Raw genomic sequence first — 22,500 nt, forward strand, 5'->3', positions numbered from 1 at the left:
TCCCAGTCTCCTGCCTCTTTTCCCAGTCTCCTGCCTCTTTTCCCAGTCTCCTGCACCTTTTCCCAGTCTCCTGCATCTATTCCCAGTCTCCTGCCTCTTTTCCCAGTCTCCTGCACCTTTTCCCAGTCTCCTGCACCTTTTCCCAGTCTCCTGCACCTTTTCCCAGTCTCCTGCATCTTTTCCCAGTCTCCTGCATCTATTCCCAGTCTCCTGCACCTTTTCCCAGTCTCCTGCACCTTTTCCCAGTCTCCTGCATCTATTCCCAGTCTCCTGCCTCTTTTCCCAGTCTCCTGCACCTTTTCCCAGTCTCCTGCATCTATTCCCAGTCTCCTGCCTCTTTTCCCAGTCTCCTGCACCTTTTCCCAGTCTCCTGCCTCTTTTCCCAGTCTCCTGCATCTTTTCCCAGTCTCCTGCACCTTTTCCCAGTCTCCTGCCTCTTTTCCCAGTCTCCTGCATCTATTCCCAGTCTCCTGCCTCTTTTCCCAGTCTCCTGCATCTATTCCCAGTCTCCTGCCTCTTTTCCCAGTCTCCTGCACCTTTTCCCAGTCTCCTGCCTCTTTTCCCAGTCTCCTGCATCTTTTCCCAGTCTCCTGCATCTATTCCCAGTCTCCTGCCTCTTTTCCCAGTCTCCTGCATCTTTTCCCAGTCTCCTGCACCTTTTCCCAGTCTCCTGCACCTTTTCCCAGTCTCCTGCATCTTTTCCCAGTCTCCTGCACCTTTTCCCAGTCTCCTGCACCTTTTCCCAGTCTCCTGCATCTTTTCCCAGTCTCCTGCATCTATTCCCAGTCTCCTGCCTCTTTTCCCAGTCTCCTGCCTCTTTTCCCAGTCTCCTGCACCTTTTCCCAGTCTCCTGCCTCTTTTCCCAGTCTCCTGCATCTATTCCCAGTCTCCTGCATCTTTTCCCAGTCTCCTGCCTCTTTTCCCAGTCTCCTGCCTCTTTTCCCAGTCTCCTGCCTCTATTCCCAGTCTCCTGCATCTTTTCCCAGTCTCCTGCCTCTTTTCCCAGTCTCCTGCATCTTTTCCCAGTCTCCTGCCTCTTTTCCCAGTCTCCTGCCTCTTTTCCCAGTCTCCTGCACCTTTTCCCAGTCTCCTGCATCTATTCCCAGTCTCCTGCCTCTTTTCCCAGTCTCCTGCACCTTTTCCCAGTCTCCTGCACCTTTTCCCAGTCTCCTGCACCTTTTCCCAGTCTCCTGCATCTTTTCCCAGTCTCCTGCATCTATTCCCAGTCTCCTGCACCTTTTCCCAGTCTCCTGCACCTTTTCCCAGTCTCCTGCATCTATTCCCAGTCTCCTGCCTCTTTTCCCAGTCTCCTGCACCTTTTCCCAGTCTCCTGCATCTATTCCCAGTCTCCTGCCTCTTTTCCCAGTCTCCTGCACCTTTTCCCAGTCTCCTGCCTCTTTTCCCAGTCTCCTGCATCTTTTCCCAGTCTCCTGCACCTTTTCCCAGTCTCCTGCCTCTTTTCCCAGTCTCCTGCATCTATTCCCAGTCTCCTGCCTCTTTTCCCAGTCTCCTGCATCTATTCCCAGTCTCCTGCCTCTTTTCCCAGTCTCCTGCACCTTTTCCCAGTCTCCTGCCTCTTTTCCCAGTCTCCTGCATCTTTTCCCAGTCTCCTGCATCTATTCCCAGTCTCCTGCCTCTTTTCCCAGTCTCCTGCATCTTTTCCCAGTCTCCTGCACCTTTTCCCAGTCTCCTGCACCTTTTCCCAGTCTCCTGCATCTTTTCCCAGTCTCCTGCACCTTTTCCCAGTCTCCTGCACCTTTTCCCAGTCTCCTGCATCTTTTCCCAGTCTCCTGCACCTTTTCCCAGTCTCCTGCACCTTTTCCCAGTCTCCTGCACCTTTTCCCAGTCTCCTGCACCTTTTCCCAGTCTCTATAAATCAGCCGTGTCGGCTCGTTTCCTCGGCGGCAGGTGGATCGATAGCTGGTTTCCTCCTTTGGTTTTCACACATTCCTCCTCAGGCAGCAGATCTACGGCAGCCCGAGCTCACCTGCACACCCCAGAACCAACTTTCCCCTTTCCCCTCTCTCTCATTTACTCACATAAAGGGTAATTAACCAATTTGTAACCTTGTAATGGCTGTCACCGTGTTCGCACAGCTAATTAATGACCCCGGCTGTACTGATTACTCCTCATGGAGGAGGAGGGAAGATCTGAGAGTGAAGAGAAGAAGAAGAAGAAGAAGAAGAGAAGAAGAAGAGCAGCAGCTTGTGGAATGCAGGACGTATGTAAAGAAGTTTATTCCCATCGTCACGGTAACCCAATTACAGCAAATAACCTAATCAGTTAATACAGTGGAGCCTTTCTGAAGCTAAAGGAATTACCGGCTGATTTAAGCAACTTCCTACATGCAGCGGTTGGCGGTGGCCTCATTCCTCCCGTATACTCCACGTTATTTGTTTGGCTTCATAATTCGCAGCCGCAGAGAATAACTTACTCTCTCGCTTTATTGCTTTTTACAGAAAAAGCCTCAAAACGCTCAAACTTGTGGCAGATAAAAGAAGCTTATTCGGCGTTTCTGTTCAGTTTGAATCGACTCGTTTCAGGTTATCATTTCTGTATTACTGAACAATAATCTGTAACCCTCAGCCCCCCCGTCCTCATGGGATTCATGTTCAGATCTCAGATTTCTGTCTGACTGCTTTGATTCTGGCTCAGGTTCACAGATTCGGTTCTGATCGGAAGTACCTAAACACCGAAACGGAACACCCGAAACGGACCGGAACAGACCCCGATTTAACACCGGAACGGACCAAAACGGACCAAAACGGACCAAAATGGACGAAAATGGACCAAAACGGCCCCAGATTTAGCCAGATACACATTAAGAACTCTTGTAGAAGTCATTTGTATATGTAATATCCAATGATTATAACACTATACTGTTTTTTTTACTAAAAATCTGGGTCCGTTCCAGTCCGTTCCGGTCCGTTTTGGTCAGTTCCTGACCGTTTTGGACCGTTCCGGTCAGTTTTGGTCCATTTTGGTACGTTCCGGTGTTAATTCTGAGTCCGTTTTAGTCCCTTTTGGTTTGTTCCGGTCCGTTTTGGTCCATTTTGGTACGTTCCGTGTTAAATCTGGGTCCGTTTCAGTCCATTTTGGACCGTTCCGGTCAGTTTTGGTCCATTTTGGTACGTTCCGGTGTTAAATCTGGGTCCGTTCCTGTCCGTTTTGGACCGTTCCGGTCAGTTTTTGGTCCATTTTGGTACGTTCCTGTGTTAAATCTGAGTCCGTTTTAGTCCGTTTCGGTCCGTTTTGGTCCATTTTGGTACGTTCCGGTGTTAAATCTGGGTCCGTTCCAGTCCGTTTTGGTCAGTTCCTGTCCGTTTTGGTCAGTTCCTGTCCGTTTTGGACCGTTCCGGTCAGTTTTGGTCCATTTTGGTACGTTCCGGTGTTAAATCTGAGTCCGTTTTAGTCCGTTTTGGTCCGTTTTGGTCCATTTCGGTACGTTCCGGTGTTAAATCTGGGTCCGTTCCGGTCCGTTCGGTGTTTAGGTACTCCCGTTCTGATCTGGTGATATCTGATAACTCGAAACCTTCCCAACCCAAACTGGTTCTGCACATCTCTGGTGGGAAAGCAGAACTATCCCACAGCGTCTGAAGGTGGGTTTCCTGTCGCTCTCCACTTTCTGCCGGACGCCGGGTTTGATCCCGATGACACGACACTCTGAGCATGTTTACTCCGGCTCCATAATGGAGTGCATGTGTGAGCCGCATGTGTGAGCCGCATGTGTGAGCCGCATGGGGCCTTTTACCGACGCTTCTTCCCAATGTGCCCAGCGGAGCGGGAGGCGGCGGCTCCGAGGCACTTTGTCCCCGCAAAAAGCTCCTCAAAGGAATTCGATTGGGGGGAAAAGGGAGAGAAAATGTTGAGGGATGCGCCGACAGTGTGAGAAACACCTGCTGCACATGCACACACATGCACACACATGCACACACATGCACACACAGCCACACACATGCACACACACATGCAAACACATCCACACACATGCACACACAGCCACACACATGCACACACACATGCAAACACATCCACACACATGCACACACACGCACACATGCACACACACATCCACACACATCCACACACATGCACACACATGCACACACATGCACACACATACACACGTCCACACACATGCACACGTCTACACACATGCACACACATGCACACACGTCCACACACATGCACACACATGCACACACATACACACGTCCACACACATGCACACACATCCACACACATGCACACACATGCACACACATCCACACACATCCACACACATGCACACATCCACACACATGCACACACATCCACACACATGCACACACATGCACACACATCCACACACATCCACACACGCACACACATGCACACACATGCACACACATGCACACACATGCACACACATACACACGTCCACACACATGCACACACATCCACACACGTCCACACACATGCACACACATGCACACACATCCACACACATGCACACACATGCACACACATCCACACACATCCACACACGCACACACATGCACACACATGCACACACATCCACACACATACACACACATGCACACACATGCACACACGTCCACACACATGCACACACATGCACACACATACACACGTCCACACACATGCACACACATCCACACACATCCACACACATGCACACGTCCACACACATGCACACACATGCACACACATGCACACATGCACACACAGCCACACACATGCACACACATCCACACACGCACACACATGCACACACATGCACACACATCCACACACATGCACACACGTCCACACACATGCACACACATGCACACACATCCACACACGCACACACATGCACACACATGCACACACATCCACACACATACACACGTCCACACACATGCACACACATGCACACACATCCACACACATACACACACATACACACGTCCACACACATACACACACATGCACACACATCCACACACATGCACACACATGCACACACATGCACACACATACACACGTCCACACACGTCCACACACATGCACACACGTCCACACACATGCACACACATACACACACATGCACACACATACACACACGTCCACACACATCCACACACAGCCACACACATGCACACACATGCACACACATGCACACACATGCACACACATGCACACACATCCACACACATACACACACATGCACACACATGCACACACATCCACACACATACACACACATGCACACACATACACACACATCCACACACACATGCACACACATGCACACACATGCACACACATGCACACACATGCACACACATGCACACACATCCACACACATACACACACATGCACACACATCCACACACAGCCACACACATGCACACACATGCACACACATGCACACACATGCACACACATCCACACACATGCACACACATGCACACACATACACACGTCCACACACATGCACACACATGCACACACATGCACACACATCCACACACATGCACACACACATGCACACACACATGCACACACATGCACACACACATGCACACACATGCACACACATCCACACACATGCACACACTTGCACACACATACACACACATACACACGTCCACACACATGCACACACATGCACACACATGCACACACATGCACACACATGCACACACATGCACACACATGCACACACATGCACACACATACACACGTCCACACACGTCCACACACATGCACACACATGCACACACATCCACACACATACACACGTCCACACACATCCACACACATGCACACACATGCACACACATACACACACATACACACACATGCACACACATGCACACACATCCACACACATGCACACACATGCACACACATGCACACACACTTCCACACCCGTGCACACACATCCACAAACATGCACACACATGCACACACATGCACAGCGGTATGTAAGCACACACACACATCCACACACGTGCACACACATGCACACACATCCACACACACATGCACACACATGCACACACATGCACAGCGGTATGTAAGCACACACACACATGCACACACATGCACACACATGCACACACATGCACACACACACATGCACACACATGCACACACATGCACAGCGGTATGTAAGCACACACACACATGCACACACATGCACAGCGGTATGTAAGCACACACACACGGCGCTCCCCAGCTGCTGGGGAGGCAGCGCCAGGCGGGACGCCCCTACAGGGAAATGTCAGCGCAGCAGGGAGCTGGGAAACGGGGCCTGATCGATGGCGCTCTCCTCTCACCGGCCACGCCGCTCTGCGAGACGCTTTGATGACTCGAAGCTTCGCCTCCTAATGAAGCTCGATTACAGGAGGAGGACGGCGGCTTCGCCTGCAGCCGCAGGTAACAGTCTCTCTGCCCCAGTCCCAGTCCCTATGCCCCAGTCCCAGTCCCAGTCCCAGTCCCAGTCCCAGTCCCTCTGCCCCAGTCCCAGTCCCAGTCCCAGTCCCAGTCCCTATGCCCCAGCCCCAGTCCCAGTCCCAGTCCCAGTCCCAGTCCCTCTGCCCCAGTCCCAGTCCCAGTCCCAGTCCCAGTCCCTATGCCCCAGTCCCAGTCCCAGTCCCAGTCCCTCTGCCCCAGTCCCAGTCCCAGTCCCAGTCCCAGTCCCTATGCCCCAGTCCCAGTCCCAGTCCCTCTGCCCCAGTCCCAGTCCCAGTCCCAGTCCCTCGATGAACACTAATCTGATGGACTCGGAGACGTCTTTAGCTTTCTGACATGTTGGCCGAACACACGAGAGGAAGCAGCTCAGCTTGTTTACGTTCCAGAGTTCAGAGTTCAGCTTTGTTTCTGTTGGTCTTTAAGCCCTCAAACTTCCTGCAGAGCAGCTTCAGCTCAAACTGAGCCGGAGGCTTCTTCCCACCTCCAGTTTACGAGATCCTGATATCGTTCAATATCGTTTTTTTAAAATGCTCGACTTTTGGCCTGGGAAACCCTTTAAAAATGATTAAATCCGGCTCCTTTTCACCATAAATGCAGCCAGTTTGAAGGTTAACAGTCACCGAGACTTTGAGGACGCTGAGTTTCAGGAGGGCGAACATTTGTCCGAGCCAGGCGGCTACTAGCTCAGCCCAGGCTTTAAATGACGAGCATCATCACCCAAAAACAACCAAACTGGATTTCTGTGTCCACATTGATGCCTTTAACCTGGTAAAGTGGACGCAGCCGAGCTGTTTGACTCCATCAGGGACAGAACATTCAGTCTCTGGGCCGATCTTTGGACCTCAGAGATCAAAAAGCTGAGTGAAATATTTAAAGAATTTCGATCTGTTGCTATTTAGTTGTGCCATACCTTTAATTTCTCCGATGTGCCCTGAGCCCATGGCCAAAAGTTTATCCTTCCAGTCCTTTGACAACAGCCTCTCAATGCTGGGGGCCTCTGTTTGGGGGGAGGAGGGGGGGAGGGGAGAGGGAGAGAAAGAGGGATTCAGTTGGCTGGCCAACATGACAATAAAGCTCATTTAAAGTCCATTTGCTGTAATAAAGGCAGCGGCGGCTCAGCCTAATGGCCGCATCAGCGGGAGAGGGAGGCGGGAGGAGAGGAGCTGATAATCGAAAGGGGAGAGAATCCGAAAAACAAAAACAAGCCGGCGAAAAGGGAGGCGAGGAAGATGGAGAGAGAGACGAGTGGAGGACAGAGGGAGACAGACAGAGAGGCTTTCTCCCCCTCTCACCTGCTGCTGGAGAATCATTAGCCCTGTGGGCCCCGAGACAAAGAGGGCCTTAATGCACCCGCCACAATGGACACATTATCAGCCCGCGCTTTGTTTTCAGCGCACACTTCACACACGCACGTGCACGCTCACGTGCACACGCACACATGCACACACTCGACCTGAGAATCACTAATTACAAGCCTGACTGTGCTCACACACAGTGGAGGAAATGTCACGCAGGCGAGAGGATGCACGGAGCGCTTTAAGCCGACATGTTTGAACACGCACGTGCACATATACCTGCACACGCACGTGCACATATACGTGCACATGTATGTGCATTTTACCCCCTCATGTGTTAGGGGCAAACACTTAAAGCACCTGGAGATCTGAGAGAAACCAGAAGAAAAATAAACTCTCGTTTTAATAAGAATTTAAATGATCTAATTTGTCAGAAAAACAAGACAAACAGACGATAAATAACAGGTTTAATATGTGAGAAGCCGGTAAAAAGTGGCTCCACCTCAGATTTATGAATCTGTTTGACTTTAACTGCATGTTTCTGTTCATGTTTCTGCATTTTTCACCCCGAACCGGAGCATTTTATCCAAGAAAAGGACCTGAAGGAGGCTGCTATCGCTGCACATCCCTGATTACTTTTATTGGATTAAATAAGAGAAACAGCTGGATGCCCAAACACCTGCAAACATGCACACACTCGACCTGAGAATCACTAATTACAATCCTGACTGCGCTCACACAGAGTGGAGGGAATGTCACGCACGGAGCGCTTTTACCCGACGTGTTTGCACACGCACGTGCACATGTACGTGCACACGTATGTTAGGGACAAACACTTAAAGCACCTGGAGATCTGAGAGAAACCAGAAGAAAAATAAAATCTCGTTTTAATAAGAATTTAAATGATCTAATTTGTCAGAAAAACAAGACAAACAGACGATAAATAACAGGTTTAATATGTGAGAAGCCGGTAAAAAGTGGCTCCACCTCAGATTTATGAATGTAATGGTGACGGATTCCTCAGAGGGACCAAAGCAGCTCATTTAGTTTGACTTTAACTGCATGTTTCTGTTCATGTTTCTGCATTTTTCACCCCGAACCGGAGCAGTACGAATTCTATTCAATTCAATTCATTTTTATTTATATAGCGCCAGATACAACAAATGCCATCTCAAGGCACTTAAATAATAAAGTCCAATTCAAGCCAATCGGAATTCAATTCATTGTAATGCTAATTATTTATAAAATAATCCAATTCAAAAACACTTTCCCAGCTAAGGAAACCAACAGATTGCACCCAAACTTTGTCTTTAGAAATGCTTTTTATCCAAGAAAAGGACACGAAAGAAGCTGCTATCGCTGCACATCCCTGATTACTTTTACTGGATTAAATAAGGGAAACATCTGGATGCCCAAACAGCTGCACACATGCACAGGAGGAGAAGCTGCAGGAGGGTTTTCCTCCGATGAATAAATGACGCGCTCACACTTTATCGACCTCTCAGCCCGAGTCACATCTTCTTCTGTCTGCAGGGGAGTGAGTGCCAGGAGACTTTTAGGGTTTAAAAATTCACCCATCACACGGCCAGCGCAGCGTGCACATGCACGTGCACGTGCGCGCCTCCAGCCTCCCCCGGGGCCTGAATCAGGTCCTTTCCTCGCGGCTTCGCGGCGACGGCGTTCACGCCTCGCTGACCGCGATGGGCTCACACTCCAACACACACGCAGCGCCAGAGATCGATGCTGAGCTTCAAAGCAGGCCACCTTCCTCCTCCTCTTCCTCCCGCCCGCCGTCCTTGGCCTGTCCTGTCCCCGTGCTTTCTGTCGGACGCCGCCGCGGCGCTCAGGAAGCCTCAGCAGAGCGATGGAGGAGGAGGAGCACAGCTGGGAGAGTCTTTAGCTGAAAGAGTGTGCTCCTGTGTTTCCACCACTGCGACAGCTGTCTCACCATCACCCCAACAGGTGCTATTAGCCCCTGGCACTCACTCTTTCTCTCCGTCTCCCACCCCCCACCTGCCCCCTCTCCCTCAACAATGACAGAGGCTTTTAAGCCAAAGAGCTTTGACAAGTGAGAGGGAACAACAAATGGCATCGTGGCCTGTTCTCTTTCCACTGCACTCCCTCCCCGTTATTATTTTTATTTATTAACAGGGCTGCAGCCATTGTCCCCAGTGACAGGCCGGCTCCACTTTAACTATTAATACAAGCCAAGAGGCTCTTTCATTGTGTGGCGCAGGGCGAAAAGGGAGGAAAGGGGCAGGAGTGGAGGGGCAGAGGAGAGGAGCCGGAGGGCTGATCTCTTAGTGAGATGCTGATTGATATGGCCAACGTCCTGACGGATGAGACGGACTGTCACGGAATCAGAGGTCACCCACATCCTGAAAGACTCGCTCCCACATCCTGAAAGACTCGCTCCCACATCCTGAAAGACTCGCTCCCACATCCTGAAAGACTCGCTCCCACATCCTGAAAGACTTGCTCCCGCATCCTGAAAGACTCGCTCTGACATCCTGAAAGACTCGCTCCCACATCCTGAAAGACTCGCTCTCACATCCTGAAAGACTCGCTCCCACATCCTGAAAGACTCGCTCTGACATCCTGAAAGACTCGCTCTGACATCCTGAAAGACTCGCTCTGACATCCTGAAAGACTCGCTCTGACATCCTGAAAGACTCGCTCCCACATCCTGAAAGACTCGCTCTGACATCCTGAAAGACTCGCTCTCACATCCTGAAAGACTCGCTCCCACATCCTGAAAGACTCGCTCTGACATCCTGAAAGACTCGCTCCCACATCCTGAAAGACTCGCTCTGACATCCTGAAAGACTCGCTCCCACATCCTGAAAGACTCGCTCTCACATCCTGAAAGACTCGCTCCCACATCCTGAAAGACTCGCTCTCACATCCTGAAAGACTCGCTCCCACATCCTGAAAGACTCGCTCTGACATCCTGAAAGACTCGCTCCCACATCCTGAAAGACTCGCTCCCACATCCTGAAAGACTCGCTCTGACATCCTGAAAGACTCGCTCCCACATCCTGAAAGACTCGCTCCCACATCCCGAAAGACTCGCTCCCACATCCTGAAAGACTCGCTCCCACATCCTGAAAGACTCGCTCTGACATCCTGAAAGACTCGCTCTGACATCCTGAAAGACTCGCTCCCACATCCTGAAAGACTCGCTCCCACATCCCGAAAGACTCGCTCCCACATCCTGAAAGACTCGCTCCCACATCCTGAAAGACTCGCTCCCACATCCTGAAAGACTCGCTCTGACATCCTGAAAGACTCGCTCCCACATCCTGAAAGACTCGCTCCCACATCCTGAAAGACTCGCTCTGACATCCTGAAAGACTCGCTCCCACATCCTGAAAGACTCGCTCTGACATCCTGAAAGACTCGCTCTGACATCCTGAAAGACTCGCTCCCACATCCCGAAAGACTCGCTCCCACATCCTGAAAGACTCGCTCCCACATCCTGAAAGACTCGCTCCCACATCCTGAAAGACTCGCTCTGACATCCTGAAAGACTCGCTCTGACATCCTGAAAGACTCGCTCCCACATCCCGAAAGACTCGCTCCCACATCCTGAAAGACTCGCTCCCACATCCTGAAAGACTCGCTCTGACATCCTGAAAGACTCGCTCTGACATCCTGAAAGACTCGCTCTGACATCCTGAAAGACTCGCTCCCACATCCTGAAAGACTCGCTCTGACATCCTGAAAGACTCGCTCTGACATCCTGAAAGACTCGCTCTCACATCCTGAAAGACTCGCTCCCACATCCTGAAAGACTCGCTCTCACATCCTGAAAGACTCGCTCCCACATCCTGAAAGACTCGCTCTCACATCCTGAAAGACTCGCTCTCACATCCTGAAAGACTCGCTCTCACATCCTGAAAGACTCGCTCCCACATCCCGAAAGACTCGCTCCCACATCCCGAAAGACTCGCTCCCACATCCTGAAAGACTCGCTCCCACATCCTGAAAGACTCGCTCCCACATCCCGAAAGACTCGCTCCCACATCCTGAAAGACTCGCTCCCACATCCCGAAAGACTCGCTCCCACATCCCGAAAGACTCGCTCCCACATCCTGAAACACTCGCTCCCACATCCCGAAAGACTCGCTCTGACATCCTGAAAGACTCGCTCCCACATCCTGAAAGACTCGCTCTCACATCCTGAAAGACTCGCTCCCACATCCTGAAAGACTCGCTCCCACATCCTGAAAGACTCGCTCCCACATCCTGAAAGACTCGCTCCCACATCCTGAAAGACTTGCTCCCGCATCCTGAAAGACTCGCTCTGACATCCTGAAAGACTTGCTCCCACATCCTGAAAGACTCGCTCCCACATCCCGAAAGACTCGCTCCCACATCCTGAAAGACTCGCTCCCACATCCTGAAAGACTCGCTCCCACATCCTGAAAGACTCGCTCCCACATCCTGAAAGACTCGCTCCCACATCCTGAAAGACTCGCTCCCACATCCTGAAAGACTCGCTCTGACATCCTGAAAGACTCGCTCCCACATCCTGAAAGACTCGCTCCCACATCCTGAAAGACTCGCTCCCACATCCTGAAAGACTCGCTCCCACATCCTGAAAGACTCGCTCTGACATCCTGAAAGACTCGCTCCCACATCCTGAAAGACTCGCTCCCACATCCTGAAAGACTCGCTCTGACATCCTGAAAGACTCGCTCTGACATCCTGAAAGACTCGCTCTGACATCCTGAAAGACTCGCTCTGACATCCTGAAACACTCGCTCCCACATCCTGAAAGACTCACCGAGCACTTGCTACTGTTTTTTAAATTCATAGATTGTTTTTAAAGTGTTTATAATTGTATAAACATTTTTATTGCTTTATTATGTCTGCTACTGGATGCTTGAATTTACTTCAGAATCAATAAAGTATCTATCTATCTATCTATCTATCTATCTATCTATCTATCTATCTATCTATCTATCTATCTATCTATCTATCTATCTATCTATCTATCTATCCATCCATCCATCCATCATGTCCTGCAGCCGGGTTAGAAGCACAGCTACGGCTGCCAATTAAGGCCAAAAACCCTTCCTGTGAGCTCCTCGCTGTTCCTCTGACGTACGGAGGCGGCGGGTGTTGGTGGTGTGAGTGTTTGGCTGCATATCTGCAGGGTGGGGTGTCTAAAAGATGGAGGAAACCCCTCAAATCCAGTTTCCCCCTTTCTCTGTCCGCCGTGGCTGCAGAAACATCCCGTTTCTATTCTGTAAAAACTCGCTCCAGCTGTCCATCAGAGGACAGACTTTAAAGCTCTGATGCTGGTCTATAAAGCTCTGAATGGTCCAGGACCAGAATGCATCAGTGACCTCCTGACCCAGTGTGAACCTTCCAGACCCCTCAGCTCATCTGGATCCGGTCTTCTATCAGTTCCCAGAGTCAGAACCAGACATGGAGGAGCTGCATTCAGCTTCTATGCTTCACATGTCTGGAACAAACTCCCAGAAAGCCTCAGATCAGCTGAAACACTCAGTGTGTTTAAGTCCAGGCTGAAGACACACCTATTTTCAGCTGAATAAAGCTCCAAACTTAATCACATTTTAACTCCTGATTTGATCTATTGTTCTTATTTCTTTCTTTTTTGTTTAAAATTTAAATCCTGCTTTTTATTTCTACTGTTTTAATGTGTCTGTAAAGCACTTTGAGTCACCTTGTAGTTGAATTGTGCCGCACAGATAAACCTGCCTCGCTTATTAAAGCCGTACAACGTTAGCGCTGAATGAAATGTCCCGGCCTAGATGTCTGGTGCATCATTTTTCCTCCACGTTTCCTAAAACTCGCTCCTGGCGTCCCGCGGCGCTCCGACCGACCGATCCCAGAGGAAACCCTCCGTGGAACCTGCTGCTTTTTGTGTTTTTCACGTGGAAGTGCAACGGGGCCGTCTGAGGGCGGCGTTCTGATTCGGATCCCGCGCGGCGGCGGCGGCGGCCGGGGAGGATTCTGGGAAAAAACGCTGACAACAATGACTCTGGAATCGTCGGCTATTATTTTGGCTCATCGGCTCAAAGGGAGTCAAGCTGCTGCCCTGCGGCCGAGCCAAAACAAGCCCGTCCACCTGCCGGGAGAGGGAGGGGGCGGCGCCGTGGCTGCGTTACGGCGAGCTTCTGGAGCCACGGCCAGCTTTACGACCAGCTTTGGGTTCAGAAGCTGCTGGAGAAGGAAGGAGTGAAGGGAACAGAGAGGTGGGAGGAGACTCACCCTCAGTCCAGCTCGCTCCGACCGACCTCACAAACAATATCGTCCCTCTCCCTTCTCTCACTCGCTTTCTATTTTTCACTCAGACGTTTTGCCCTGAGTCACCGCGAGCAGCCAGCTCTATTTTTCCTATTATCTCATATTTGTGAAGACTGGAGACCTTTAGAGGAAACGGGAGGAGGGGAGGGGGGGAGGCTGTGTGTGGAAAGAAAGTGGGAGAGGAGGCGAGCCCGGGCCTTCGGGTGCACAACAAAGGGACCTCTGTGCCAGCGCCAGGCCCAGCCGGGCCCCGAGGAGGGCGGAGGAGGAGGGCCCACAGGAAAGGGCCCATGGCTGCTCCTTACATCCCCCAAACACAGGCTCCACAGTGACCCCTCTCCTTCCTCCTCCTCCCAAACCGAGCCCAGGCTCAGCTCTGAATAAGCAATTATACGAGCACTGGAGGAGTTTGTCTGCGTCGGCCACCCCGAACACTGCAGCATTAAGGATGGAGCAGGAAAAAAACAGCAGAAAGAGCAGAAAGAGGAGCTTTACATGCGGCCGTAACCGCATTAAGGTAAATCACTGTCACATAAACACCTTAACCGGGTTATCTTAACCCGATTTAGGTCAAAAATCACAGAAACATAACAGATCTAAATGACTCGTCATCTTGATTTAAAGCCTTAATTTGAAAAGTTTCTGATAAAAAAAAAATAAAAAATCTCTGACTGATTAACTCAACTATAAAACAAACGGTGTCAAATCTACTTAACTGGAGTCCCAGGAAAGCCCGAGTCAGACTCACAAAATGCCCCTCCGAAAATAAGTAAAAAAACAACAAATAAAAGACGTTTTTGCTTGAAATAAGCAAAAAAATCTGCCAATGGAACTAGTGAAAATCAGCTTGTCAAGATTTCTTGAAATAAGATGTGATATTTAGGACTTTTGAGATAAAAGTGATCTTGAAATTAGCTTAAAAACCTCTTCAAATGTAAAAAAAATCTTGTTTCATGTGACATGTGACTCAAAACAATTTGTTTTCAAGACTTTTTCACTTAACAAGATATTCCAGATGTATTGTCTTAAAACAAGTCCCTATATCTGGCTGAAATGGTACTTGTTAGGCAGTTGTGTCTGATATTAAGTGTAATGAGATATTTGGACTAGAAATGAGACAGATATACTTGGTAAGACTTTGATTTTTCCCAGTGCATCCCTGCTGTTAGCGCTCCGAACGGGATCCTCATGATGTTCAGAGAAAGTTACAGCTGCAGCCCCTCATTTATTCAGCCGGGCTGCCCCCCCCCATTACCAAATGATGATGTTGATATTCTGATGATCAATTCATGTGTGGCTCAGCTGGGCCCGAGCGTGTGTCTGGACACATTTTCATCGATTCCTTCTGAAGACGCTCCAATCGCTCCAAAGTGAGGCGAGCCGAGCCAAGACCACGGGCACAACTCTCGTTGGTAATCATTTTTTTAAAGAAACGAAGGGTGGTGGGGTGGGGTGGGGGGCGTTATGGCGGCCTGAGAGGGGAGAAAGAGATGCATCAAAAAGCTTTTTGTCCTAACCCACCTCGCACCGCCACCTCCGCAAGGTTAGCTGCTAAAAGTACCAATTACCGGCTTGTTGTCGGGGAGAACGGTGCTTGGCAACAGTTGCCGGGGTGGCCGGGCCTCTGTGTAAACATTAAAATCCCTCCTCCTCATCCTCTAACTGCCCCCTCCCAGTGCCCCCCCCACCCGTCTCCCACTGACGCAGAGGACTGCAGCAAGAAAGAGACGGAGCGTCGGTGTCCGCTGTGACTCCTCATTCAGAAGCCTCTCCAACTTCAGTTATTAATAAACACTCGGACCACTCTGCAGCCTGGGAGGGGTCCGGGGGGGGGGGGGGGGGGGCTGGGGCACGCAGAATGACAGGTTTTGGCTCCGACACTGGAAAAAATCAAAGTCTTACCAAATGTATTTCTCTCATTTCTAGTCAAAATATCTCATTACACTTCATATATAAGACACAACTGCCTAACAAGTACTATTTCAAAAATGCCCCTCGAAAAATAAGTAAGAAAACAACAAATAAAAGACGTTTTTGCTTGAAATAAGCAAAAAAATCTGCCAATGGAACTAGTGAAAATCGGCTTGTCAAGATTTCTTGAAATAAAATGTGATATTTAGGACTTTTGAGATAAAAGTGATCTTGAAATTAGCTTAAAAACCTCTTCAAATGAAAAAAAAAAGCTTGTTTCATATGAAATGTGACTCATCCGGATCAGACTTCAAGACTTTTTCATTTAACAAGATATTCAAGATGTATTGTATTAAAACAAGTCCCTATATCTGGAAAAAAAATCAAAGTCTTGCCAAGTATATTTGTCTCATTTCTAGTCAAAATATCTCATTACACTTCATATATCAGACACAACTGCCTAACAAGCACCATTTCGAAAATGCCCCTCCAAAAATAAGTAAGAAAAACAGCAAATAAAAGACGTTTTTGCTTGAAATAAGATGTGATATTTAGGACTTTTGAGATAAAAGTGATCTTGAAATTAGCTTAAAAACCTCTTCAAATGTAAAAAAAAAAAGCTTGTTTCATATGAAATATGACTCAAAACTATTTGTTTTCAAGACTTTTTCATTTAACGAGATATTCAAGATGTATTGTCTTCAAACAAGACCCTATATCTGGAAAAGAATCTCAAAAAGTCTCATTTCAAGTCAAAATATCTCATTACACTTAATATAAGACACAACTGCCTAACAAGCACCATTTCAGCCAGATATAGGGACTTGTTTTAATACAATACATCTGGAATATCTTGTTAAGTGAAAAAGTCTTGAAAACAAATTGTTTTGAGTCATATTTCACATGAAATAAGCTTTTTTTTTTCATTTGAAGAGGTTTTTAAGCTAATTTCAAGATCACTTTTATCTCAAAAGTCCTAAATATCACATCTTATTTCAAGAAATCTGGACAAGCAGATTTTCACTAGTTCCATTGGCAGATTTTTTTGCTTATTTCAAGCAGAAACGTCTTTTATTTGTTGTTTTGTTACTTATTATTGGAGGGGCATTTGTTCCAAAGCTGCATCAACTTCTGAGAGCTGCAAGGCTTTTATTCACCTCGTAAATAAGTTTGTTTTTCTTGAAACGACGGGGGACATATGGCGCCCCCCCCCCCCAAAAGGCTCTAATCTGAACACGTTTGGGGGCGACGCACCTGTCACACACTAGATTACCTTCATGACACCTAACGTGTGGCAGGAGGGAGGCTTTTATTTCAGTTTTAGTCTCGCACCCCCCCCCCCGCTGCTGTAACAATATCCAAAAACGAAGAGATTCAACCGTCAGAAAACAACAGATGTAGCTGGATTCTTTTCCCTCTCATATCAGGGTTCGAGTGGACGTATAGCAACATGTTTCCGCTCTAAAAATAGGCGGCAAAACACATCAAGCGAAAAATTTACAAGGGTGTCAGTCAACTATTTATTAAATTGAAAATCCATTTATCCGAATGCAGAGCTGTGCCCTTCACTCCGCTGCCTTTCCCTAACAGATGGTGTTGTGGGTGCTTATGTCCAATTTGATTTGAACCAAACCCTCAGCCAATTTTTACACTGGCATGAAATCTCAGCCAGCCAGATCCACACACTGGCAGTCAGAAATAGCAGCGGAGAGGGCGCGACATTGTGAAAGAACGATGAAGGGCAAAATCTGGAGCGACATTCGAGAAAGTCGCCGAAAAACTTTCCCCCGTTTGTTTGTTTGCTTTTCGCTCCTCGTTTATTTTTACTTCTGTGTGTCAGAGCCGCGCCGTCTTCAGACGGAGAAACGCTCCCTTTCACAGGCGCGCACCAGCACGCCGTTTTCCCAGTGGCCTCCGTGACCTCCATTACCATTAAACGGCGTCTGATAGCATCGAGACATTTGAATCCGCTGTGGACCGATTCTGCCGCGGCACCTTATTAGGGACAAGCTATGGGACGGAGAAGCGTTTTCATTTTACTGCCTCCTACTTTAGGGGCTGAAGTGCTGATAACCACCAGATACTGCTCTCTAATTGCCTGCTTAACAAACACAGCCTCACCAGAGACTTTTGAATAGATAATAGAAGCTCACGTGCAACAATAGGTCATGCTGTGAGGATCCTACGGCTAAAACCGCTGTTTTTCATCCTCAAAATGCTCCTTTTTGGGCTAAAACTGCTGTTTTTCATCCTCAAAATGCTCCTTTTTGGGCTAAAACCGCTGTTTTTCATCCTCAAAATGCTCCTTTTTGGGCTAAAACTGCTGTTTTTCATCCTCAAAATGCTCCTTTTTGGGCTAAAACCGCTGTTTTTCATCCTCAAAATGTTCCTTTTTGGGCTAAAACCGCTGTTTTTTATCCTCAAAATGTTCCTTTTTGGGCTAAAACCCCTGTTTTTCATCCTCAAAATGTTCCTTTTTGGGCTAAAACCGCTGTTTTTCATCCTCAAAATGTTCCTTTTTGAGCTAAAACCGCTGTTTTTCATCCTCAAAATGTTCCTTTTTGGGCTAAAACCGCTGTTTTTCATCCTCAAAATGTTCCTTTTTGGGCTAAAACCGCTGTTTTTCATCCTCAAAATGTTCCTTTTTGGGCCAAAACCCCTGTTTATCATCCTCAAAATGCTCCTTTTTGGCCCAAAACCCCCGTTTTTCATCCTCAAAATGTTCCTTTTTGAGCTAAAACCGCTGTTTTTCATCCTCAAAATGTTCCTTTTTGAGCTAAAACCGCTGTTTTTCATCCTCAAAATGCTCCTTTTTGAGCAAAAACCCCTGTTTTTCATCCTCAAAATGTTCCTTTTTGGCAGATTTTTATTTGATTTCGCTTCTTAAAAACCGTCTCATGTGCGAGAGGTCAAAGACGGGTTGCGATGTAATCTTTTAACCAAACCATGAAAATCCCTAAAATTAGGTTTTCAGCGACAATTTACTGATTTGCAAATCCAAATGCAATTTGCAGACCTCTAAAAAAACTCAAGTTTCACGGGAAAAAAAAAAAAAATGCGATTCATATCGCAGAGCTGCGCGGGAGCCAATCAGATAAGCCGAAGGAAGTCTGCAGAGGGTTAACCGGTGGAGGGCCAGCACTTTTTATTTTAATGCACGCACATCTCTGCCTGTCAGAAGCATCCTGTTAAAGTGGGCCAAGGCGTGCACGCCGCTGTGCGAGCGTGTGCTGCTGTAATGGAAAATGACACTTGCAATCTGTCTCGTGGCAATAACCCTCTCCAGCGCTCTCGTCTGCTCTCCACTCACACTCGGGATGGCTGTCGCTGCCGCAGCCCTCCGGCCGGCCTTGTCAGCGCGCAGCTTTATTGCATCACTTTAACGTGACAACAAAGGAGCACATTGTGCGTCGGGCCTGCTGTGCAGAGAGGGGGAATGGACCCACGCATTAACCGCGCCGCAGACGGAGAACGCGCACGCGAGTCGTGACATTTTCCGTCTGCCTGTCAGAGCGATGACAGCGAGACGGACAGAGCAGCAGACATCCTGACACATTAATGCTGCTCTGCATGTTGGAGGCCCGCTCAAACTGTGCTGAGCTGGGACTTTAGCCTCCTCTGTGCATGTGCACGTGCACGGGAGACTGACGGGTGAAGACTATTATTTCTGATGTTATCATAGTTTTGGGGCTGTCTTGGCTGTGTGATTGACGGCTGGTTTGGCTTCAGAGCGGCTTCTGTTTCCTTATTTCTGCTAACATGCACGCTGCTGACAGAAGCACATGCACGCTCACGCTCCCTGTTAATGTGTCTGAGGCTGTGTTTGAAATCACATACTACATACTACATACTCATCGATCAGACAGTATGCAGAGCGTTTACCCACAATGCATCTCGCTCCTGCCCGAGCTGAAATCAGCCGGCCTGAAGCTGATTTCTCTTAAGCTCTAAACTCTGTAAACTTTAGCAACATTTGAAACATTTTCAGGTGAGAAAGTAGTCGTTTAGATCCCCAACGTGTTGAAAACCTGACAAAATACCGGCTGTTTACAGTTTTGTTCCCACGAATTCGGCGCTACTACAGTGGAAACCGCTTATAGTGATCACGTTGGTCCAGAGCCAATTTGAACACTATAAGCGGTTGATTACTAAAACCGAAGTTGTATTACAGTACAGGTATTTCACTTATTTTTTTTATGCAGAATATCATCTAAATGCCATTTGTATCGTTTTTCAATGAGAAAAATTAAATAAAACGGATAGCTTCAGCATTTACTGAATTTTATTATCATGCAAGTTTAATTACAGTACTGCGCAGTGCGCAGACATACTGTAGGCTAACTCAAATACAGTACGTTACTTATTCTCTGCTGTGCCGCCGGTGCATTTTTTTTCTTACAAGTCAGAAAATAAAGTTTGAATTCAATCCGCCTTTCAGCACCCCTGCTCGGATCTATGCTCCTCCGTGCTGTTTTTCTGTCGATTTGTGCTACTTGGCGTGAAAACGAAACTTAGAAAATCGGCTCGGCGCATGCGCAAAACCACAAAGTAGCAATTCTCGACAAGTAGGAGAAATGGAATGAACACCGGCCTCCCATCTTACAAGAACCAGCCTGGAGCTTCCAGCGGTCACACGCGCATTCAATCCGCTCTCCAGCACCCATCCTCGGACACATGCTCCTCCATGACTTCCTTTTTCCAGCCATGATTCGCGCGCTTGCTGCCCGGTGTCAACTTGTTACGTTGGCTAGCGAGGCAGAAGCAGACGTCCAGAAAGGAATCAAGGGAGTAAAAAATAAAATAGCTACACGTAGTTTTAAAATTATTTTTGCACATGTTTACATTCATAAAATGAACATTATAAGCGGATTTCTTGATTACTATAAACAAATTATTTAAGCAGCATTTGTATAGAAATGATTCCGTCCCAAGCCTTTTGATCTATATAAGCGGTTGATTACTATATCCGTGACCACTATAAGCGGTTTCCACTGTAAAGCTAGCCGCAGTGAGCAACGCACTTCCTGTTATTTTCACAAAATAAAATACCCGTTGCCTTTTATCACAGGGAAAGCCATTACCATACAATTGGTGCTTTTGTTTTGAAAACAGGAAGTGAACCTACCCTCGTTGTAGCTAGCTTGAAACTGCCGTTTTGACAGGAAATGACGATCGGCGACGTCACGTTACGTTGCATCTTGGGTAGTTTGAGTATGAGTAGTAACCTCATGATGCATACCAAACATTTAGGAGAATCTAGTATGCATCCGGGAATAAAGGTAGTAGGAGTAGTATGCGGTTTGGAACACAGCCTGAGTCTTGATATCCAGCTCTGCAGCTCCTTCTTTTTCGTCTCACTTCTCTGTGAGTGAACGTTTGTTCCGTCTGTGTGTCGATCGGCTTCAGACAGAGCGTGTTCTGAGGCCTTGAGAATAGCCGGCATTGTCCTGTGTGCAGCTCAAAGCCAGCAGGACGGACATGTGAGAGCCATTAGACCAATGGCAACAGCAGCCCAAACATCGCTGGAATGCTCTGCTGACTAACGGGTGTGTTTGTGTTTGTGCGCCTGGCCCGCCGGAGCCTTAAGAGTCACTGTGCTCCAATTATTCACTCACGTCAATGTCCCTTCTTGTAAATCTTTTCCTACTCCAAAGTTTTCCTGGCAAGATCTCGCCGCTTTTAGGCGAAGGGAAAAAAAACCCCGTTTGATTGGTTGATGAGATCTGCCTGGTCGATATCGGGTGATGCTGCTGGTTAGGTCACATTAGGATCACTTAGCCATCTGTGGCTAACAAACTGGGAGAGCAGAACTCAGACAAATTAAATGACAATATCAGACTGAGTGAAAGTACTCGCTGTACTTATATATATTTATTCATTTTCTTTGGCATGTTGCATTTTACTTGACAAGAAACGGGAGAAAGATGGAGAGAAAACGGCTTCGGAGTGACGTGCAGTACAGGCTCGGGCCAGAAGGGGGCGAACAAGAGACCCGACTGGATGGAGTCGTACGGGGACCTCTAATGGTGCAACTTGGGATTGCAGCAAACTTCCCCAAAAACGCCTAAAAGAACACTTTGGAGGCTATGAAAAATGCAAGAATTAGTCCAGCTGTTTTTAAGCTAGCTTGGATGCATTTATGCTAACAGAAACTGAACCACTAAGGCTTCCATAGTGGAAATTTAAAGCTCCATTCATTGTGGAATTCAAGGTTTAGCCCGTTTACAGCTTTTTATTATTAAGGTTTCCGATTCCTTTAAAGGCTGAGGACCAAAGTTTTAGTGGACAGTTAAAGGAAGCTTTCGGTCAGAGTGGGAATGATTTTAATTCCACGTTTGTCACAACAGCAACGTGCACGGTGGTTTTCTTCAGTCGTGCAGCATGGAGATGAATAGGCTTTGACTCATCTGCAGTTTTGAGCTATTTTGAGCTCCATTTTGCAGTCAACAAATCCAGCCTCAGAGTGTCTCAAGCAGTCATTTTACTGGCAAATCTACCAAAAACACACATTCAGAGAGAGAGATTTACACAGATCAGCTGAATCTAACTG

The 22,500-nt window shown here is 48.1% G+C and overlaps 1 protein-coding gene across 9 annotated transcripts in view; it reads right to left on the bottom strand.

Annotated features, from left to right (window-relative positions):
* Positions 1–22,500, bottom strand: part of sox5 (SRY-box transcription factor 5) — a 121,757-nt gene that overhangs the window by 56,225 nt on the left and 43,032 nt on the right. For 7 of the 9 annotated variants that reach the window (XM_075471274.1, XM_075471276.1, XM_075471280.1 and 4 more), the window contains exon 4: positions 7,376–7,462. The exons of the other annotated variants lie outside the window; for them this stretch is intronic. In XM_075471274.1, the coding sequence (XP_075327389.1) occupies positions 7,376–7,462 (87 nt within the window). The remainder of the gene's footprint in view (positions 1–7,375; positions 7,463–22,500) is intronic. 9 annotated transcript variants of the gene reach the window in all.

This window comes from Odontesthes bonariensis, chromosome 8 (assembly GCF_027942865.1).
Source record: "Odontesthes bonariensis isolate fOdoBon6 chromosome 8, fOdoBon6.hap1, whole genome shotgun sequence".
In the NCBI taxonomy this organism is placed as follows: Eukaryota; Metazoa; Chordata; class Actinopteri; order Atheriniformes; family Atherinopsidae; genus Odontesthes; species Odontesthes bonariensis.